The following is a 15,493-nucleotide window of genomic DNA, read 5'->3' as shown; positions in this document are numbered from 1 at the left end:
CAAGCTGGTGGGCTCCAAGCAGTCTTACTGCAATTAATCATTTTTAGGGCCTGCCACCACAGCCTGCCTTGTGAAGAACTTGCCAGAAGGCTGGTTCAAAGCTGGTACTCCTCCTCAGTTTTGAAACCCATTAGCTGAGTCAAAAAAAAAACCAAGTTGTCTCAGGGACCCAAGCTGTGTCTAAGGCCCTGCCATATTTGGCCCATGGTTGTGCATGTCAACAAGATAATGAAGAACAGTTTACTGTTTAATGGTGGGACCTTGACCCTTAAAGAGAAACAATGTATTGGTCAATCTATAGGAACTTAACCTGTGAAAGAGGAACAATGCACAGTGGAGCTGATATTGGCATGGAGGGGGTATCATGAGTCATTGTGGCCTCATCTCACACGCTGGCCACCTGTGAGATGCCATTATAACTGAAAAAATTCCAGTGCAGAGGAGGAGGTCTAAGGTGTGGTTCTAGGGAGGAAGGGGAGAGAAGGACAAGATGCACACCGTTTCCATCCAGGGGATGGCCTGAAGATGCCCTGCCTGCCTGCCTGCCCCTCCCGCCTGAGCACCATGCTCCATCTCCTTCTCAGCAGCTCTTCACGAATCCAGGGGTTGGTGTGTATTATTTGCTGCAGCAACTAATAAAATAAAAGAAATTTGCTTTGCAATCACAATTGTGTCTCAAGTTTTTTGTGCACAGGCATCCTCCCCAACCTGTAACAAAAACAAGTACATGGAAAGTGGAAAAATACCAGAAAAATCCAGAGGTGTTTCAAGTGGCTCCTATTTTCCAAAACACATTTGATTCTGGGGAGAGCAAAGCTTGGGCAGCACCTGCTAAAGAACTGGAAACACAGGCAGGGAACAGCATTTGTCACATGGGTAGAACCACTGGCATCAGCCAGGTCTTGCTTATGTCAAAAGATGGAGAATTTTGGATGTATAAACACACACACACAGAGTAAAGGACCAATCAGCAAGACTGAGGCCTTGCCTGCTCTGAAATTGACACAGGCATTTAATTCCTATATCCTTTATCTGTTCCCCTCCCCTGAAACCACCATCAAGCCCCCAGTGCCACTTATTTCCCAAGTCAACTAAAAGGAAAAACATGCACTAAATCCCCACGCTAAAAACCCCAGCCCTGCTGTAAACCTGTTTTTCATAAACTACCACTCTGCTTAAGGAAATCAGTTAAAGCGAACTCAGGGTCCCTGAGCACCCGAACCAGCTCCACTTCTCAGCAGTTCTATTCCAGGCTGACACATCTTCACATGCACATGTCCCTGCCTTCCCATGGCTGCGGGGCTGGCAGTGAGACCAAGGAGCCCAGAAGCTCCAGTTCAAGGTCGTGCAAGTGATGCAGAGACCTTTTCCATCTTTCATTATTTGAATGAAGTTAAAAAACCGAAACAGGGACAACTCAAATATCTTGTATATTTTTTAATCCATGCTCTGTTTGCTGGTGAGGAGCACCCTGTGCTGATGCAGGGAAATGATGCGTCAACACACAGGGAAATCCCCCGGCAAGGGGAAAGGAAGGAGAGGCAGCTTGTAAGCACTGAAGTGGGTCTGTCATGGAACAAAAAGCATGAGGGTGGAAGAGACGTGGCTCTTGTATCCACAGTGACACCTGGGTGCTGGATGCTCACCTGGTCATGGAGCCCTGCTCCTGCAGGAGCTTCTCACTAACACCTCTGGGATTTCCACTGTCCTTCACACAGGCCATGTGGGCTCATGAAGCAAGAGACCTGCAGAGGAAGCAAGAGGGATTGTAAGGAATGACTCAGGCCATGTGTGGGCCCATGGTGCAACCTCCATATTCACCAGGTCATGTGGGCACCTGCTCCCACATGGACACCAGCAGGAACTTGGCTTCCAGGTGGGAACTGCAGAATGGGCACCTTTATACAGCCAGTGACTCCATGGGAGAGGGACACAGCCAAGAATCCCTTGAGCTGGACTTCCATTAATCTCCAGTTAACACTCAAGGTCAGGCTGCAGGGGACTTGGAACAACCTGGTCAAGTGAAAGGTGTCCCTGCCCATGGCAGGGGCTTGGACTGAGTGACCCTTAGAGGTGCCTTCCAACCCAAACCACTCCAGGACTCTCCCACACAATGAAGAACACACACAGCTACTCATCTTGCACCAGGTTCTATGTATTATCAGACCGGCTGACAGGTAATAACATGTCTTCTGTAGCAGAAAGCACAACATTGATCAGTAATTATTCAAAACAAACAAAAATTAAAACCAAAACACCAGCCACACATACTCAATGCACAGATCTGCCAGCAGGTGAGTCCCCAGATGGCAATTCCAGGAGGGAATCCTCCCACTGCCCAGCAGCTCAGGGTCTGTGCCAGCTGCCCTAAGCAGTGTAGTCCATGATCACCTGGCCTCTGAGAAAGGATTTTTTAAAAAAAATAAACACCATATCCTGCTGGCATATGAGCCAACAGCAAAAACATCAGAACTCATCCAAAAAACAGACAAGTTTGCTCCTCACATGAAAAAATATCCAGGCAAGTCGCCTTTCCGTCCTGTAACACACAATTGTATCGGGTTGTTGAGACAGTAACATTGCTGTAGGTTCTTTTGGTTTTATAAGGAGAGTTTGTAACCTAACTTCTTACATTTCAAGTTCCCAAAACTCCTACACCTGCTTTTATGGCATAAATAAACAGGCCTGCCAATAGGCTGTGGGGTTTTGTTTTCCTGAAGGACTAAGTTGAGGCGTGGGTGAAGCAGGATGCAACATGGACCAACTCTGCCCGCATTCCCTTCAGGCAGTGCAGACACAAATAAATCCAGCCACCTCCACTTGCACGGCTTCCATGACTTCAGACATGCCAAGACATCTGTTCTGAATCCTGAGGCCTGTTCAGATGGGATGCAGCAAGATTAAAAATGAGCTGAGGGGAAGCCAGCACTGGTTTTTTTACAGGAGTGTGACAGGGAGAAGACACAACAGAGGAGCACTGCTCCCCCGCATTGAACATTTTGGGGAAACATCTTGATTCTGATAGGGATCCCTTGGAAAACAAACCCAAATCCTCCAGATGCTCAGCAAACAGGGAGGTAAAAGCCTACGGACCTACAAGGAGCAACAGTGAGGGAGCAGCCCAGGTACAGCCATCCCGAAAGGTACTGACATTTGTACACCTCTATATATTAATCTTTATAAATACAGTGTTCTACATGAGGAAGTGTGGAACGATGTCATTCCAGACTGGTTTCTTTTAACAAAAGCTTGCCAGGGCTTTTGCTCAGATCTGGAACGCTTGTTCATCTTCCTCCTTGGTGTCCCACCCTGTCCTCGGCGGCCTGGGCAGGTGTCTGGCCCAATCCCACACACGGCCCTTGGGAGCAGTGGGAAGGAGACCACATGAAGAGCTGCTCTACAACTTTCAAGGGTGAAAAGCTAAAGTGTGAGGCAGGTTCAGCTGTTAACAGAGTCCTGAGGAGGCAGGCGGTCATAGCTCATCCCTGGATGATGGCGCGTTAAAGGATGACTGGGAGGGCAGGGCATCCTTGTTCTGGGCGTCGCTGTGGATCTTGCCCTGCTGCCGGGACTTCCAGGAGTGTGTTCTGTCCCAGTCCGTTGATACGGTCTCGTTGTCCCAGATGGTGGAGGTCTCTGTGTCACTGAGGTAGCCTGGCTGCCCCGTGTAGTGTGTGGGGTAAACAAGAAGGGGTTCTGCTGAAAAGGCCTTCAAGTCTCTGGACTCGTAGTACTCCATGTACTTTGTGCTAAGGAGGAGAGAAACACCATCAGCAAGAACAGAACCTTCACTGGTGCCAAGCTTGTCCCTGGGAGACATGGCAAATCCCAAGAGCAGATTGGTCTGGGAGTGGGAGTAGGTGCTGGGGTACAGCCGGAAACACATCCTTACAACCACACACACCCGTAGAACCAAAGCCTGTACCCAGAGACAGCCAAGTGCTTTAGAACCAGCCCACAAGCCCTGCCCCAGGCAGGGACAATTCCCCAGTCACCTCCTTTGACCTGTGCCAGGAGGACACAACCAAGCACCACAAGGAGTCCCCACCAACCATGCTACCAACAAGATCTGGCTTAAGATCAGTCAGCAAGACCCAGCCTGTGTTCCCCTGAGCCATAGAGGGACTTACACAGGGTGCTTGTTGTACATGATGGGCAGGAATTCATCCACAGGCAGCATCTTGCTGAAGGGCTCAGCCCTGATGAGCTTCTGAGCCCCGTGGAAGGAGATGGCATACCCCAGGGTCCAGTAGGAGTAATCAGCTTCCACCAGGTTCCGGACATTGGGAATGGCTCTCTCGGGCTCCTGTACCTGCATCCTTTTCCGGCCAATGTAGCTTCAGGGGTAAAAAGATCAAGGAGATGGGAACCAAAGTGAATCTGTAGCAATCAGGACAAGGCTATTCATGTCAGCCAGGGCAGGGCAAAGGTTCAATCCCAGAAGCAATCCCTGACACAGCTCACAGATTTCTATCCTGCCCCACTCCCAGACATCCAAGTCTAACCCAGTGGGTGGTACAGCTGTGAAAGGCTTCCTAAGGGACCTAATGTGACAGTCGGAGGCTCAGGACTGAGCTCTGCTGGTTCCTCTGTCACAGCAGCATCTCCAACACAGCTGAGGTCAAACAACACTGTCCACCACAGGCAGGGATGGTGCCTATGGGGCCTCCCGGCACCAGCTGCCCCAGAGGGCAGATCCGTCCCGATGGGAAGAGCCACCCAGAAGTCTGTGCCACTGTCCCCTGCACTGCAGCATCAACTGCACCTCTGCCACGCCCCAGAAGTGCTGCCAACCTCCTCATGCACCCAGGAGCTCCCAGAGGAGCAGGAACTTACATAAGCTCCCAGTCTAACTGGGCTTGCTCGATGTCATCCATCAGCTTCATGAGCTTCCTCTTGAACTGGTGCTCGAAGCGCACATCGTCCTCAATGACGAGTGTCTTCTCCAGGCCCCTGCTCACCACCTGAAACATGAGGGCTCCAACATGAGCACAGTGGCCCCCATGGATGCCTTGCTGTCACCGAGGCGATCCTGACTTGGCACTGCCTCCCAGACCATGCAGGCAGGGAGGGTGGAAAACCACTCTGTGACATATACATGATATGCCAAGTCACTAGAACTTGCTCCAGTCCAGATGCAGAATTAGGGGAAAATAACCAGGAGTGTTTTTTTAACCCCATTTGCTTTTCAAAACCTTCTTGCCTTTCTTCTAAGCAAACTTGCCCCAGGCAGGATATTGCATGGATTGCAAAAACAGTCATGAAAATGTTCTGATAAAAACCACTTAGAGCTGAGGGCAAATGAATCACAGAATCCCAGAATGGTTTAGGTTGGAAGGGACTTCAAAGCCCATCCAGCTCTGCCATGGGCAAGGACACCTTCCACTATCCCAGGTGGCTCCAAGCACCATCCAACCTGGCCTTGGACACTTCCAGGGATGGGGCAGCCACAGCTGCTCTGGGCACCCTGTGCCAGGGCCTCACCACCCTTGCAGGGAAGAACTTCTTCCCAATACTCCATCTAACCCTGCCCCCAATGTCAGTGGGAAGCCATTCCCCCTTCTCCTGTCCCTCCATCCCTTGTCCAAAGTCCCTCTCCAGCTCTCTTGGAGCCCTTTTAGCTACTGGAAGGGAAAAGGGGAGATGTGAAAGGTCAACACTGCATTCAAGAAGACCCCTGCAATCCAAGGAAATCAGTTCCATCCTACGCTTCCAGAAACCTGGGCTGGATCCGATGCTCTGCACCAGGACTGGCGATGCACCAGGAGACAGCGCCTTTCTGCAGGACCCCCAAGGCACCCCAAAATCCTCACCTCCTTCCAGATGTAGTAGTGGCTCAGGAAGCAGCCGATCTCTCCTCTGGTCAGGGGTCTGGAGGAATATGGGTCCCGGTACCCCGGCAGCATTTCGATGCTGAGAGCTTTGAGCTGACTCGTGTTCAGTGCTCTGGGAAACAGAGAGTATCTAGCACCATTGCAAAAGAATAAATCAATTCAAGCCAGACATGGGCACGGCATGGGGAATGCTGCTGATGTTCAGGGAAAAGCCACACCTTGAGAAATTCCTACACTTGTTTTGCTCAAAAACACAGAGGAAAATTACCTTCTTGATTTACATCTCTAAATCAAGCTGATACATCGTATCCTTAACTCTGCCAAAGACCTCTCATGGGACCATCAATTATCTTTAACTCTGCCAAAAACTTCCTGTTGGGACCATCCACTTGCCAGGTGCTTGGCTTTGATTAATTTTCTGAGGCCTTGATGGGATCCCAAGTCTCCAAGACCACTAGATGGCATGTGGGCTCCCGTCTCCTTGAGACCTTTTCACAACTCACGAACTCAAAATTTCTGCCTTGATTCCTCATTATAAAATGGTCTTAAAATGCCTTAGAACCACAGAATCATTAAGATTGGAAAAGACCTCTAATACCCTCGAATCTAAGCATTAACCCAGCCTTCTCCCAGGGATGGGGCCTCTACCACTGCCCTGGGCAGCCTGTGCCAGACCACCCTTTCCATGAAGAAATTTTTCCCAGTTGTCCAGCCTGAACGTTCCCCAGCATGGCTTGAGGCTTTTTCCTCTTGTCCTCTCCCTTGTTCCCTGGGAGCAGAACCTGACCCCTCCCTGGATGCCCCCTCTTGTCAGGGAGTTGTGGAGAGCCAAAAGGTCCCCCTTGAGCCTCCTTTTCTCCAGGCTGAGTGCCCCCAGCTGCTCTTCAAAAGACTTGTGCTCCAGACCTTAGAGTAAGCTTGGAAAGGACTGTGTCAGGGTTAATGCTGTAGCACCACAGCTCTGCAGCACTAGGATGGACAATATTCCCAGGAGTTAATTGCTCCATTCACAGAAACCTGTAAGATTTTAACCTGATTTTGACCTTAATCTGAACCCCAGTACCCTGGTTCTCTCACAGAGACTGACTAATTGCAAAGGAAGAAAGAAACGGAGCAGAACTGCCCCAAACAGATGGTCAGGGAGATCCAAGTGGTGTTCAACTCCCCGCCAGCCAACCTTGCCCGGCTGGAAGGAGGCCAGGGCATCCAAGGACATGCTGTGAAGCAGTAAAGCACATTCCACTCTGAAAACATCCTCAAGCCCAACCAAAACTCACTTTCCATCCACAGCCTCCACTACCTTCACAGCAATCTCCTGCTCGTAAAGCGTCCGCAGCATCCGATCTCGCCGGTCCTTGCGACGCTTCAGGTTGATCATGAAAATCTGGACGGAAGAGAAAGATATCAGGACATCAGACTCCCAGCTGGGGGGGAGGGAGAGGGGAAGTCCTGATCCACCTTTCTCCAGCAGCCCCACTGGAAAATACCACATGTGTGTTCATTCCATGTTGTTCAGAATTTGTCAAAAAGCTGGAGTTGGTTTTGAGTTGAAACTGTAGAGGCTTCTTCTATTTTTTATGGATGTTCATGGAGGAAACTTGCTCTTTGAGGATGAAGAAAAGTGAGGGGAGACCAGTTAGAGCCTGGTCTATAATTTCCAAAGATACAGGATATTCAGGTTTATAGCAAACCTAAATATCCTGTATCAAACAGAGTAACATGAGTCTGCACTGACCCACAACACTGCCACTGCCTGGATTTAGGGTTTTCAGCGGGGCCACCATCCAAGTACAAAGCCATGGTAAAGAGAGGATTTTTGTGATTACTTCAGGCACTGAAAATCCACTGTGATCCCTGCTAGAGCAGAGAGTCAAGGCTGGGAGTAGACATGTCTGGGCAGGACCCTGTCCAAAGCCTCGAGGAGACTGGTGGAAGCCTGAGGGCTGAAGCCCTCATTGCAGGTAACCCTCAAGGGTTCAGGGATATTTTTCAGTCCCAAGCAGACTGATACAAGCATAGCCTTGTAGCCTGTGGAGTAAATCCTCATCCCAGTAAGAAGCAGTAAGAATTCCAGCTCACTACAAATGAAAGAATAATAAACTGGATAAATAAAGCACAGACACAAAGGACAACAGAAAAAACCTGGACCAGCTGTGCTCTAAACACAGATGCTCAAAGACACACAGCTGGATCAGGTTCAGCTTCAGGAGCCCCACAAACAGACGGAGCAGAGCACACCAAAAAGACAAAGGCTCCCCTGATCCCCACAACTCCCTCGGTCCCAGAGCCACCCTGGCAGCTGCACACACAGCGGCTGCTGGCTCTGGGAATAACACAGACACCAGGCAATCAAAGCCTGGCAGGTCCTTCTCCAGCCTTCTCCCCAGGCATGGTTTGCACCCCTGGGGGGTACCCAAGCTGGGGCTTGGATGCCCCACCTGCTCCCAGCTTTCCAATGTCTCTCTCAGGTGAGAGAAATCCTTCCCTCCTGCCACTGGAAAGCTGGAGAGCTTTCCCAAAGGCCCAATTTCCGTCACAGATGGAAGGGAGGCCGAGCTGCTCTGCAGAATCAGATGCAGAACAAACAGCAGAAGAACTGGGGAGTTAACCTGCTTTTCAGCCTGTTTCGAAATTCAGAATATATCCTCTGAGAGAAGGCACAACCACCCCTTCCCCACCAGGTTTGGGAAAAATAATTAATTTCTGGGCATAGGGCAGCGATATGGGACACACATCACAAAGTCACCCTAAGACAAGCCTCACTTCTGCCTTCTCTTGCTGGCTGGACTACAACATAGAATCACGGCATGGTTTGAGCTGGAAGGGACGTTAAGGATCAGGTGATGAGCGAGAAGACAAGACAATAAACACCAGAACAGGCTCCTTACTTCATCAAACCCCATCTTGTCAGGGTGCTTCGGAGGGACAGAGATGTACTGAGAGGGCTCCACAGGAGGGCGATCGACTGAAAGAGAGGAGAGACCCCAAACATCACCCTCGTGCACACCCTGCAATGGACAAAATGTGTCTACAAGTGTCTTCCTCACAGCCCGCGGGAGCCGGGATGAGAAGCCACTGCAGGACGGGAACAGCAGCAAGCATCACATGGCAAAGCCAGAGCCAGCAGCCATGTGCCACAGACATCAGGAAGAAAACATGGACATGCAGCACCCATTCCACCCGAAAGATGCATGTGATCTGGGGAAGTTGCAGGATTTCGTGGATGGGGGTGACCTGACTGTGAAGCAATTATATCCCTAGGTAGAGAAGTGGTGGAGAATTTCAGAAAACTGTGTATCAAAACACTATGAGAGTGGTCAGGTCAGGATGCAGACTTCAGGAGAATGAGAGCTGGGCCGCTGGCAGGAGAGCTCTGTAGGCATTAACTTGGGGGGGTCCATCATGGCAAAGACACAGCAACTCACTCATGGCCTCGATCAGGGTGTGCACAAAGTTCTCAGCTTCCTCCTGCAGTGACTGCTGTGGTTTCAGGGGCATGGGAAGGAACCCATAGTGCTCACGGTTGCAGATGAACATCTGTACTCCTGGAGATCACAGAAAAGCAGAAACTACAATCAGGCCTGCTACCAGGGCATTTCACTGCTCTGTGGCTACATAGCTACAAACACACTTGTGCCAGGACCTCAGTCCCAAAAAGTTCTGCTTCATAAGCAAACAATTCAAAATCATTCCAGTTCCACTTTCTGTTTTGCGTTGCTGGCAGCAAGTGGCCTCTCTCATAAAACCAATCCCTACTGGTTGCCTAACTAACCCCAAGGGCCTGGGGTGACAGGATGAGGGAGAATGGCTTCCCACTGAAACAGAGTGTGCTTTGATTGGATATTGGGAAGAAATTGTTCCCTGTGAGGGTGCTGAGGCCCTTGCACAGGTTGCCCAGAGAAGCTGTGGCTGCCACATCCTTGGCAGTGTCCAAGGCCAGGCTGAACAGAGCTTGGAGCAGCCTGGGATAGTGGAAGGTGTTCCTGAAACGAAACAAGATGAGCTTTAAGGTCCCTTCTAACCCAGCCTGTTCTAATCTTTATCACTGCTTCCTTTTGCTCTGATACATTTTCACCTGTGCTGGCAAAGGACTTTGAGGAATACATATGACAACAACCTTCAAAATGCCAGGTCACCACCGAACACGGTCCTTTCCTCTCCAGGACTAATTTTTACTGTGCGCTGAAGATTAAAGGAAAATCCCAGAGCGAGACACCAGTGAGGAGAACAGATGTGATAATGTAACACCCTTCTACTCAAAAGCTTTAGCAACTGCTTGTTGAAGGTGGGAAACAGAGAGAAGGTGCAAAGCCTGTCCTCAGAACAGATGCATTTGCAGGGCACAGACTCAGAAGTGAGAACACCCCAGCATCAGCAAAACACTTTTCCCCCTGGGATGACAAGGATTTGCTCACCACTGGCTGTAACTCTGTCTGTAAAATCAGGCAACATGCTCAAAAGCCACATCCAGAGAAGACAAGGGAAGTATTTCTGTTGTTTTTCACTGAGTTCTGCTAAGGTCCTTTATTAACTAACCCAAATCAAAGCTGCTAGAACCCAAGGCCAACAACTGCCTTTATCTTTTTTTTTTTTTTTTTTTAATGAAACAAGCTTAACCAGCCCCCTCCCTCGAGAAAATAAATGAAAAGCAGACACTACCTGGTGTGCTGATGCTTTCATCTATTAGTGCCTCTAATCCCTGGTATTTTTAGCAGGGCAGAACTGTCAGCACTAATGACCCTGGTGTTTCTCTCATTTTAAGTTCTACAAGTAAATTGCTGGCTATGCTACTTGCCAAAACACATTCAGCTGTCAGCTGCAATTTAGTTAAATGGCAGAATAAAAAAATACTACCTGCTGACATTAATGGATTTGGCACTGATCTAATCAACAAATCTTCTCTGGCTCACTGATCTCTGTTCTTATCTTCCGCTGCCTTGAACACACTTAATCTGCACAGATTCACACCAGTGTTCCTGTTCTGTCTGGGATAAAAGGTACTTTAAAATTGTAAAGCTCCCATAAAGTGGGGATGGGGACTCACTCTCCAACTCTGTTTTTATTATAAAGTTAAATGATTGCTACAAGGGATAGAAAAACTAAGGTATTTGTATTATTATTAACAGGCTTTAAAGGCAGTGTCCAGTATTTACAGTCATAAACTTAGGACATAGATACAGTTATAAATTTACAGTCACAAATTTAGGACAGTCATGTCCTAAAACTACAGCTATAGTTGAACCAAAATTGCCCCCACTTCCCTGTGACCAGACCTTCCTGCTGGCTGGCTCAAGGGCTTCAGAGACCCAGGCTGAAAGGCAGCTCAGGAGATCATGGAATCATGGAATGGTTTGGGCTAGAAGGGACCATAAAACTCACCTCATTCCACCCCTGCCATGGGCAGGGACACCTTCCACTAGCCCAGCTTGCTCCAAGCCCTGTCCAAACTGGCTTTGGACACTTCCAGGGATCCAGGGGCAGCCACAGCTTCTCTGGGCACCCTGTGCCAGGGCCTCCCCACCCTCACAGGGAACAATTCCTTCCCAATATCCCATCTAACCCTGCCCTCTGGCAGTCAGAAGCCATTCCCTCTATCCTGTCACTCCATCCCTTGTCCAAGTCCCTCTCTAGCTCTCTGGGAGCCCCTTTAGGCACTGGAAGAAGCTCTAAAGTCTCACCCAAGGCTCCTTTTCTCCAGGCTGACCTGGATGGCTAAAAGCTCTCCTGTGAGTGCAAGGGGCTCTGCAGAGTCCAGTGTTGGCAGTAACACACCTGCTCTGAGTTTTGTTCAGAGTCAGGACTCCCACACAGGCCACGTCCTCTCACAGAGGTAGGACCACCTCTTTGGAGTATCACAGAACAGCTGCTTCCAGCAGCAGATTCCCTGTTGGAAATCGATAGCTTGATCTGAGGTGTTAAGCACAGCACTTGGCTGGGATAAAAGCCAACATAATTTCTGACTTCAGGGAAAGTAAATGAAATTACTCCAAAGAGAAGTTTACCTCGAAGCTCACACATTTTTCACATTTCTGAACTTGGATGTCATCCTTTTATCCTGGGTGACAAAACTCAGCCCAGGACACAAGCCAACATTCTGAGCAGATCAACGGGCCAGACAGCTGGAGCAAAGCCTTTCATGTCATGGGTCAGTCCTGGAAAAAGCCAGTGTTCTAGGATGGAAGGAAAAAATGATGGGTTTGAATCCCTGAAATATTTCTGAAGCAGCTGGAGCTAATGCACTACAGTTACCACATGGATTGGAGGCTGCACTTCTGGGAAAGCTGTCAGAGGGAAGAAGTGGGGGGTGGGGGGGGGGGGTAGATTCGAAGCAGCCTGCTTTGCTCTCCAAACTTAAACTTCAACTTTCCTCTGGAGCCAAGACGTGGCACCTGGGGACATGGTTCAGTGATGGATTTGGCAGCGCTGGGGAAATGCTGGACTCAATGGCCTTGGGGGTCTTGACTCTGTGATTCTGCTCTGGTGTCCTGACTGAAAGTCAGGACCCTGAATCTGCTCTGCAATTCACTTCTCACCTCTGTCCCCCAAGGGTTCCAATTTCAGCTCTTGCTGCCTCTCCTCCATCATTCATCTTATCTGACACTCCTCATCCTCTCACAGCTGATTTTGAGAACGCCCTGCTCAGTCTGCCAAGAAAACAACATCATTTTTGGTGCTGTCAAGACCTGCCAACCAGACCCACCACTAAAAGGGAAGCTACAGGCAGCTTGTGGCTGCTGTGCTGTTCTGGGAACAGTGGGGAGGCAGGCTCAGCCTGCAGAACAACAACAACCACCACCCTTCTTCCCTTGGCTTTCTCCCTGCCTGTCTGCTCCCAAGAGCAGCCCTTCCTGCTCTCCTTAACTTTACATCTTCTGCAGAGGACAGGGAGCACCAACTGCACATCACTCAGAGGACCCATGAACAACTTTTCCCTGCTAATTCACCCCAGAAAGTCACCAACCCACTCACGATCTCTGAACAGAAGGCACTTACGGGTGCTGCTGAAGTTTCACCAATCCCATTTTCCTTATAATGCCTCAAACTCTTCCCTTTTCAACATAGCACGCAAACAACAACACAGATAGCCATTACAGTCCTGGCAGCCCCCTTCAGCTCTGACACTGCTACACACAGGTCTGCCAGCCTGGACTCTGCTGGAGACAGAACACTCACAAGAGCCACTCTCCAGAAATAAATGGGACTAAACATCCTCACCACAGGCATGAACGGCAGAAGCATCAGGCACTTAAGAGACAGTGATGTCTCAGCGACACCTGAAGCTCTCTTCAAACATGAACAGCCAGAGATTTCCTCTCCCTGGAAGTGCCCAAGGCCAGGCTGGATGGGGCTTGGAGCAACCTGGTCTCATGGAAGGTGTCTGTGCCCATGGCAGGGGGTTAGAATGAGATGAGCTTTAAGGTCCCTCTCAACCTGAACTGTTCTAGGATTCTATGGTTTAAGAAGAGTCTCTTGCCCCCACCCCTTTCCTCATGGATCTTTTGGAAGTGGTGACTTTAGGTATCTCACCAGCAGACCACCTTCCACTCTCCCAGCACCCACCTGTGTTCAGCTGCCATGACAAAAACCAAAGGCGGAGTCACATGTTTTGTCTCTGAATTACGGCCCCGTCCCAAGAACAGCCCCCAAATCCTTTGAAGCTAGCAGCAATCCAAAACTGCCTTTCCAGTCACTTGCTGCTGGTTATCCCTGACCGGATCCCAGAGAGGAAAGGGAATAGGGTCTGAACTCCCCACAGAAGTCCATCCAGGACTTTTGGGCTGTGAACCTGCAGAGGAGGTCTGTGTCTCTCTAGGAGTGACCCCTCCCCAGCAGAGGCCCTGGACACACCTGCTTGGCGACTGGAGAAGGCAAAGACCATGATATCATCGAAGCTCCAGGTGTAGTCCTGGTGTGGAGGGTAGAACATCAGCTTGGTGGAGGCCTCCTTCCTCAGGTCAATAAGGAATGTGGAATGGATCATGGGGACAGCAAAACAGCCCATCCTCTTCCATTCCCGAATCAGGGGATACTCCAAGGTCCTCTTGTAATAGCCCTGAAACCACAAAGAGGGGGCTGTTGTTACAAGAGATCCCTGTTTCAAAGCTGTTCCTTAGCAAAAGCTCATGCCCTGACCTCTCCAGCAGAGGTTCACCAGGGCTTGACTCTCAGCTTTTTCAGTGTCTCCCATTTGGAAAGGGCTCAGTCAAGTATTTAGAAACAGTCTTCATTCCAAAAGTTAAAGACTGACCTTCTCCCTCTATTTTAGGAGCTCTTGGAGATCCAAGCCTGTCCACTGCAAAATTCCCCTGCAATGGAGCTTCAAACATCAGACTATTTTCTCCTGGTTCTTCAAAACCCTTTTTGCAATTAGACTCTCCAGCCTGATCCTGGAAGCTGCTGAGCATCCATGACATCCTCCACATTCAACAGGCACAAAGTCCGTTTAGTATTTCAGAAAGTAGGACCTGCAAATTAATTCTATCCCTGACTTTTAAAAAAACCATTTGTTGACACTGCAGTGAAGGCAACATCTCAGTCTCCACCAGCTGTGTAAGAATCCCTGCTTCCTCCATCCCGGGGCAAGCAGGTTTGACACTCACTCCTGACTCTGCCTAGGGAGGTACTTCAGTCAGCTGCTGGATAATTCCCTGTACCCAGGAGCTCTGCCAGTCTTCCAGCACTCTGGGTGAATCACCCAGTATGTGGCTCATGTGGAAATAAATACACTGAATTCCTTCAGGAAGAAAATCCTAGAACACCAAACTGACATCTGGATGGTTGAATCCAGAGCAGATTCTGGGCTTTACGGAAACAATGAGTCACTAAAAGAAGTTAAAGCTCCATTAATGTTCTGTTTTCCATGAGCATTCAGGCACTGGCTGAGCAAATGCTGGCAGAACTGCTCTGCCCTGGGCTACGCAGGGCCATGGTGTGGTGCACATGCCTGGTTATGGATCGGCCATCTCCCTCTGCCCTTCAGATACACTGTGACCATACTGTGAGGATGGGCTATCCCAGACAGCCATCCCAACAGCCACAGGAAGGAGCACGTGCGAAGAGATGTGACTGGCATTCCCACCAAAGGAAGCGCTAACATGCCCAGCCTTTAACAGACACCTGAGAATGCCTGCAGGTGAAGATGCTGGACACTCATCTTTCCTCCTCCAGTGGCTCACTCCATGTCTTTGGGGCCGTTCCCTGCTCGTGAATCATATGTAGGCAAGGAAGGCTCCAACCCCCCCACGCTGCTGCTGTGCTGCATCTCCCAGGGTTTGCTGTGTGACAGATAAATGTCAGCCTGTCTGGAGCTGGGCTTGGCTCGCCGTGGCTCGGTGCCAGGGGGAGGCTGTGTTTCAGGGCATGCTCCGGCTGTTATTCCCTCCCTGAGTCCCCTGGGAGAGCAACGCTGAGCACATGAAGCCCTGGGACTGGCGCAGAAACAAAAGAAAAGGAAAAATAAAGGGAGAACTTTCCTGTTCACTTCAGCAAGATTTCTTTTTAACTAAATTTTGCAAGATGCCTTTGCTGGTTTTTCTCTCTCCTTTCCTCAGCTAGTGCTGGTGATGGTGGAAACTTCCTGCTGGAGAGGTAGGGCTGGGGCTGGTGCACGTGGGCAGAGATCCCCTTCAGCCTGTGGAGCAGGGCTGATGTACCCCAGT

The 15,493-nt window shown here is 49.8% G+C and overlaps 1 protein-coding gene across 1 annotated transcript in view; it reads right to left on the bottom strand.

Moving 5' to 3' along the window:
• Positions 1 to 2,134: 2,134 nt before the first annotated feature.
• Positions 2,135 to 15,493, bottom strand: part of COLGALT2 (collagen beta(1-O)galactosyltransferase 2) — a 47,688-nt gene continuing 34,329 nt past the window's right edge. Inside the window, exons 5-12 of the mRNA XM_048312233.1 lie at positions 13,683 to 13,887; positions 9,260 to 9,379; positions 8,723 to 8,799; positions 7,112 to 7,218; positions 5,814 to 5,946; positions 4,837 to 4,964; positions 4,131 to 4,337; positions 2,135 to 3,749 (exon numbers count right to left, since the gene is read on the bottom strand). Coding sequence (XP_048168190.1) covers positions 3,473 to 3,749; positions 4,131 to 4,337; positions 4,837 to 4,964; positions 5,814 to 5,946; positions 7,112 to 7,218; positions 8,723 to 8,799; positions 9,260 to 9,379; positions 13,683 to 13,887 — 1,254 coding nt within the window. The 3' untranslated portion in view covers positions 2,135 to 3,472. The remainder of the gene's footprint in view (positions 3,750 to 4,130; positions 4,338 to 4,836; positions 4,965 to 5,813; positions 5,947 to 7,111; positions 7,219 to 8,722; positions 8,800 to 9,259; positions 9,380 to 13,682; positions 13,888 to 15,493) is intronic.

Source organism: Corvus hawaiiensis, chromosome 9 (assembly GCF_020740725.1).
Source record: "Corvus hawaiiensis isolate bCorHaw1 chromosome 9, bCorHaw1.pri.cur, whole genome shotgun sequence".
NCBI classification, from domain to species: domain Eukaryota; kingdom Metazoa; phylum Chordata; class Aves; order Passeriformes; family Corvidae; genus Corvus; species Corvus hawaiiensis.
The sequence above is the reverse complement of the archived record's forward strand: the minus strand, read 5'-3'. Positions and strand labels throughout refer to the sequence as shown.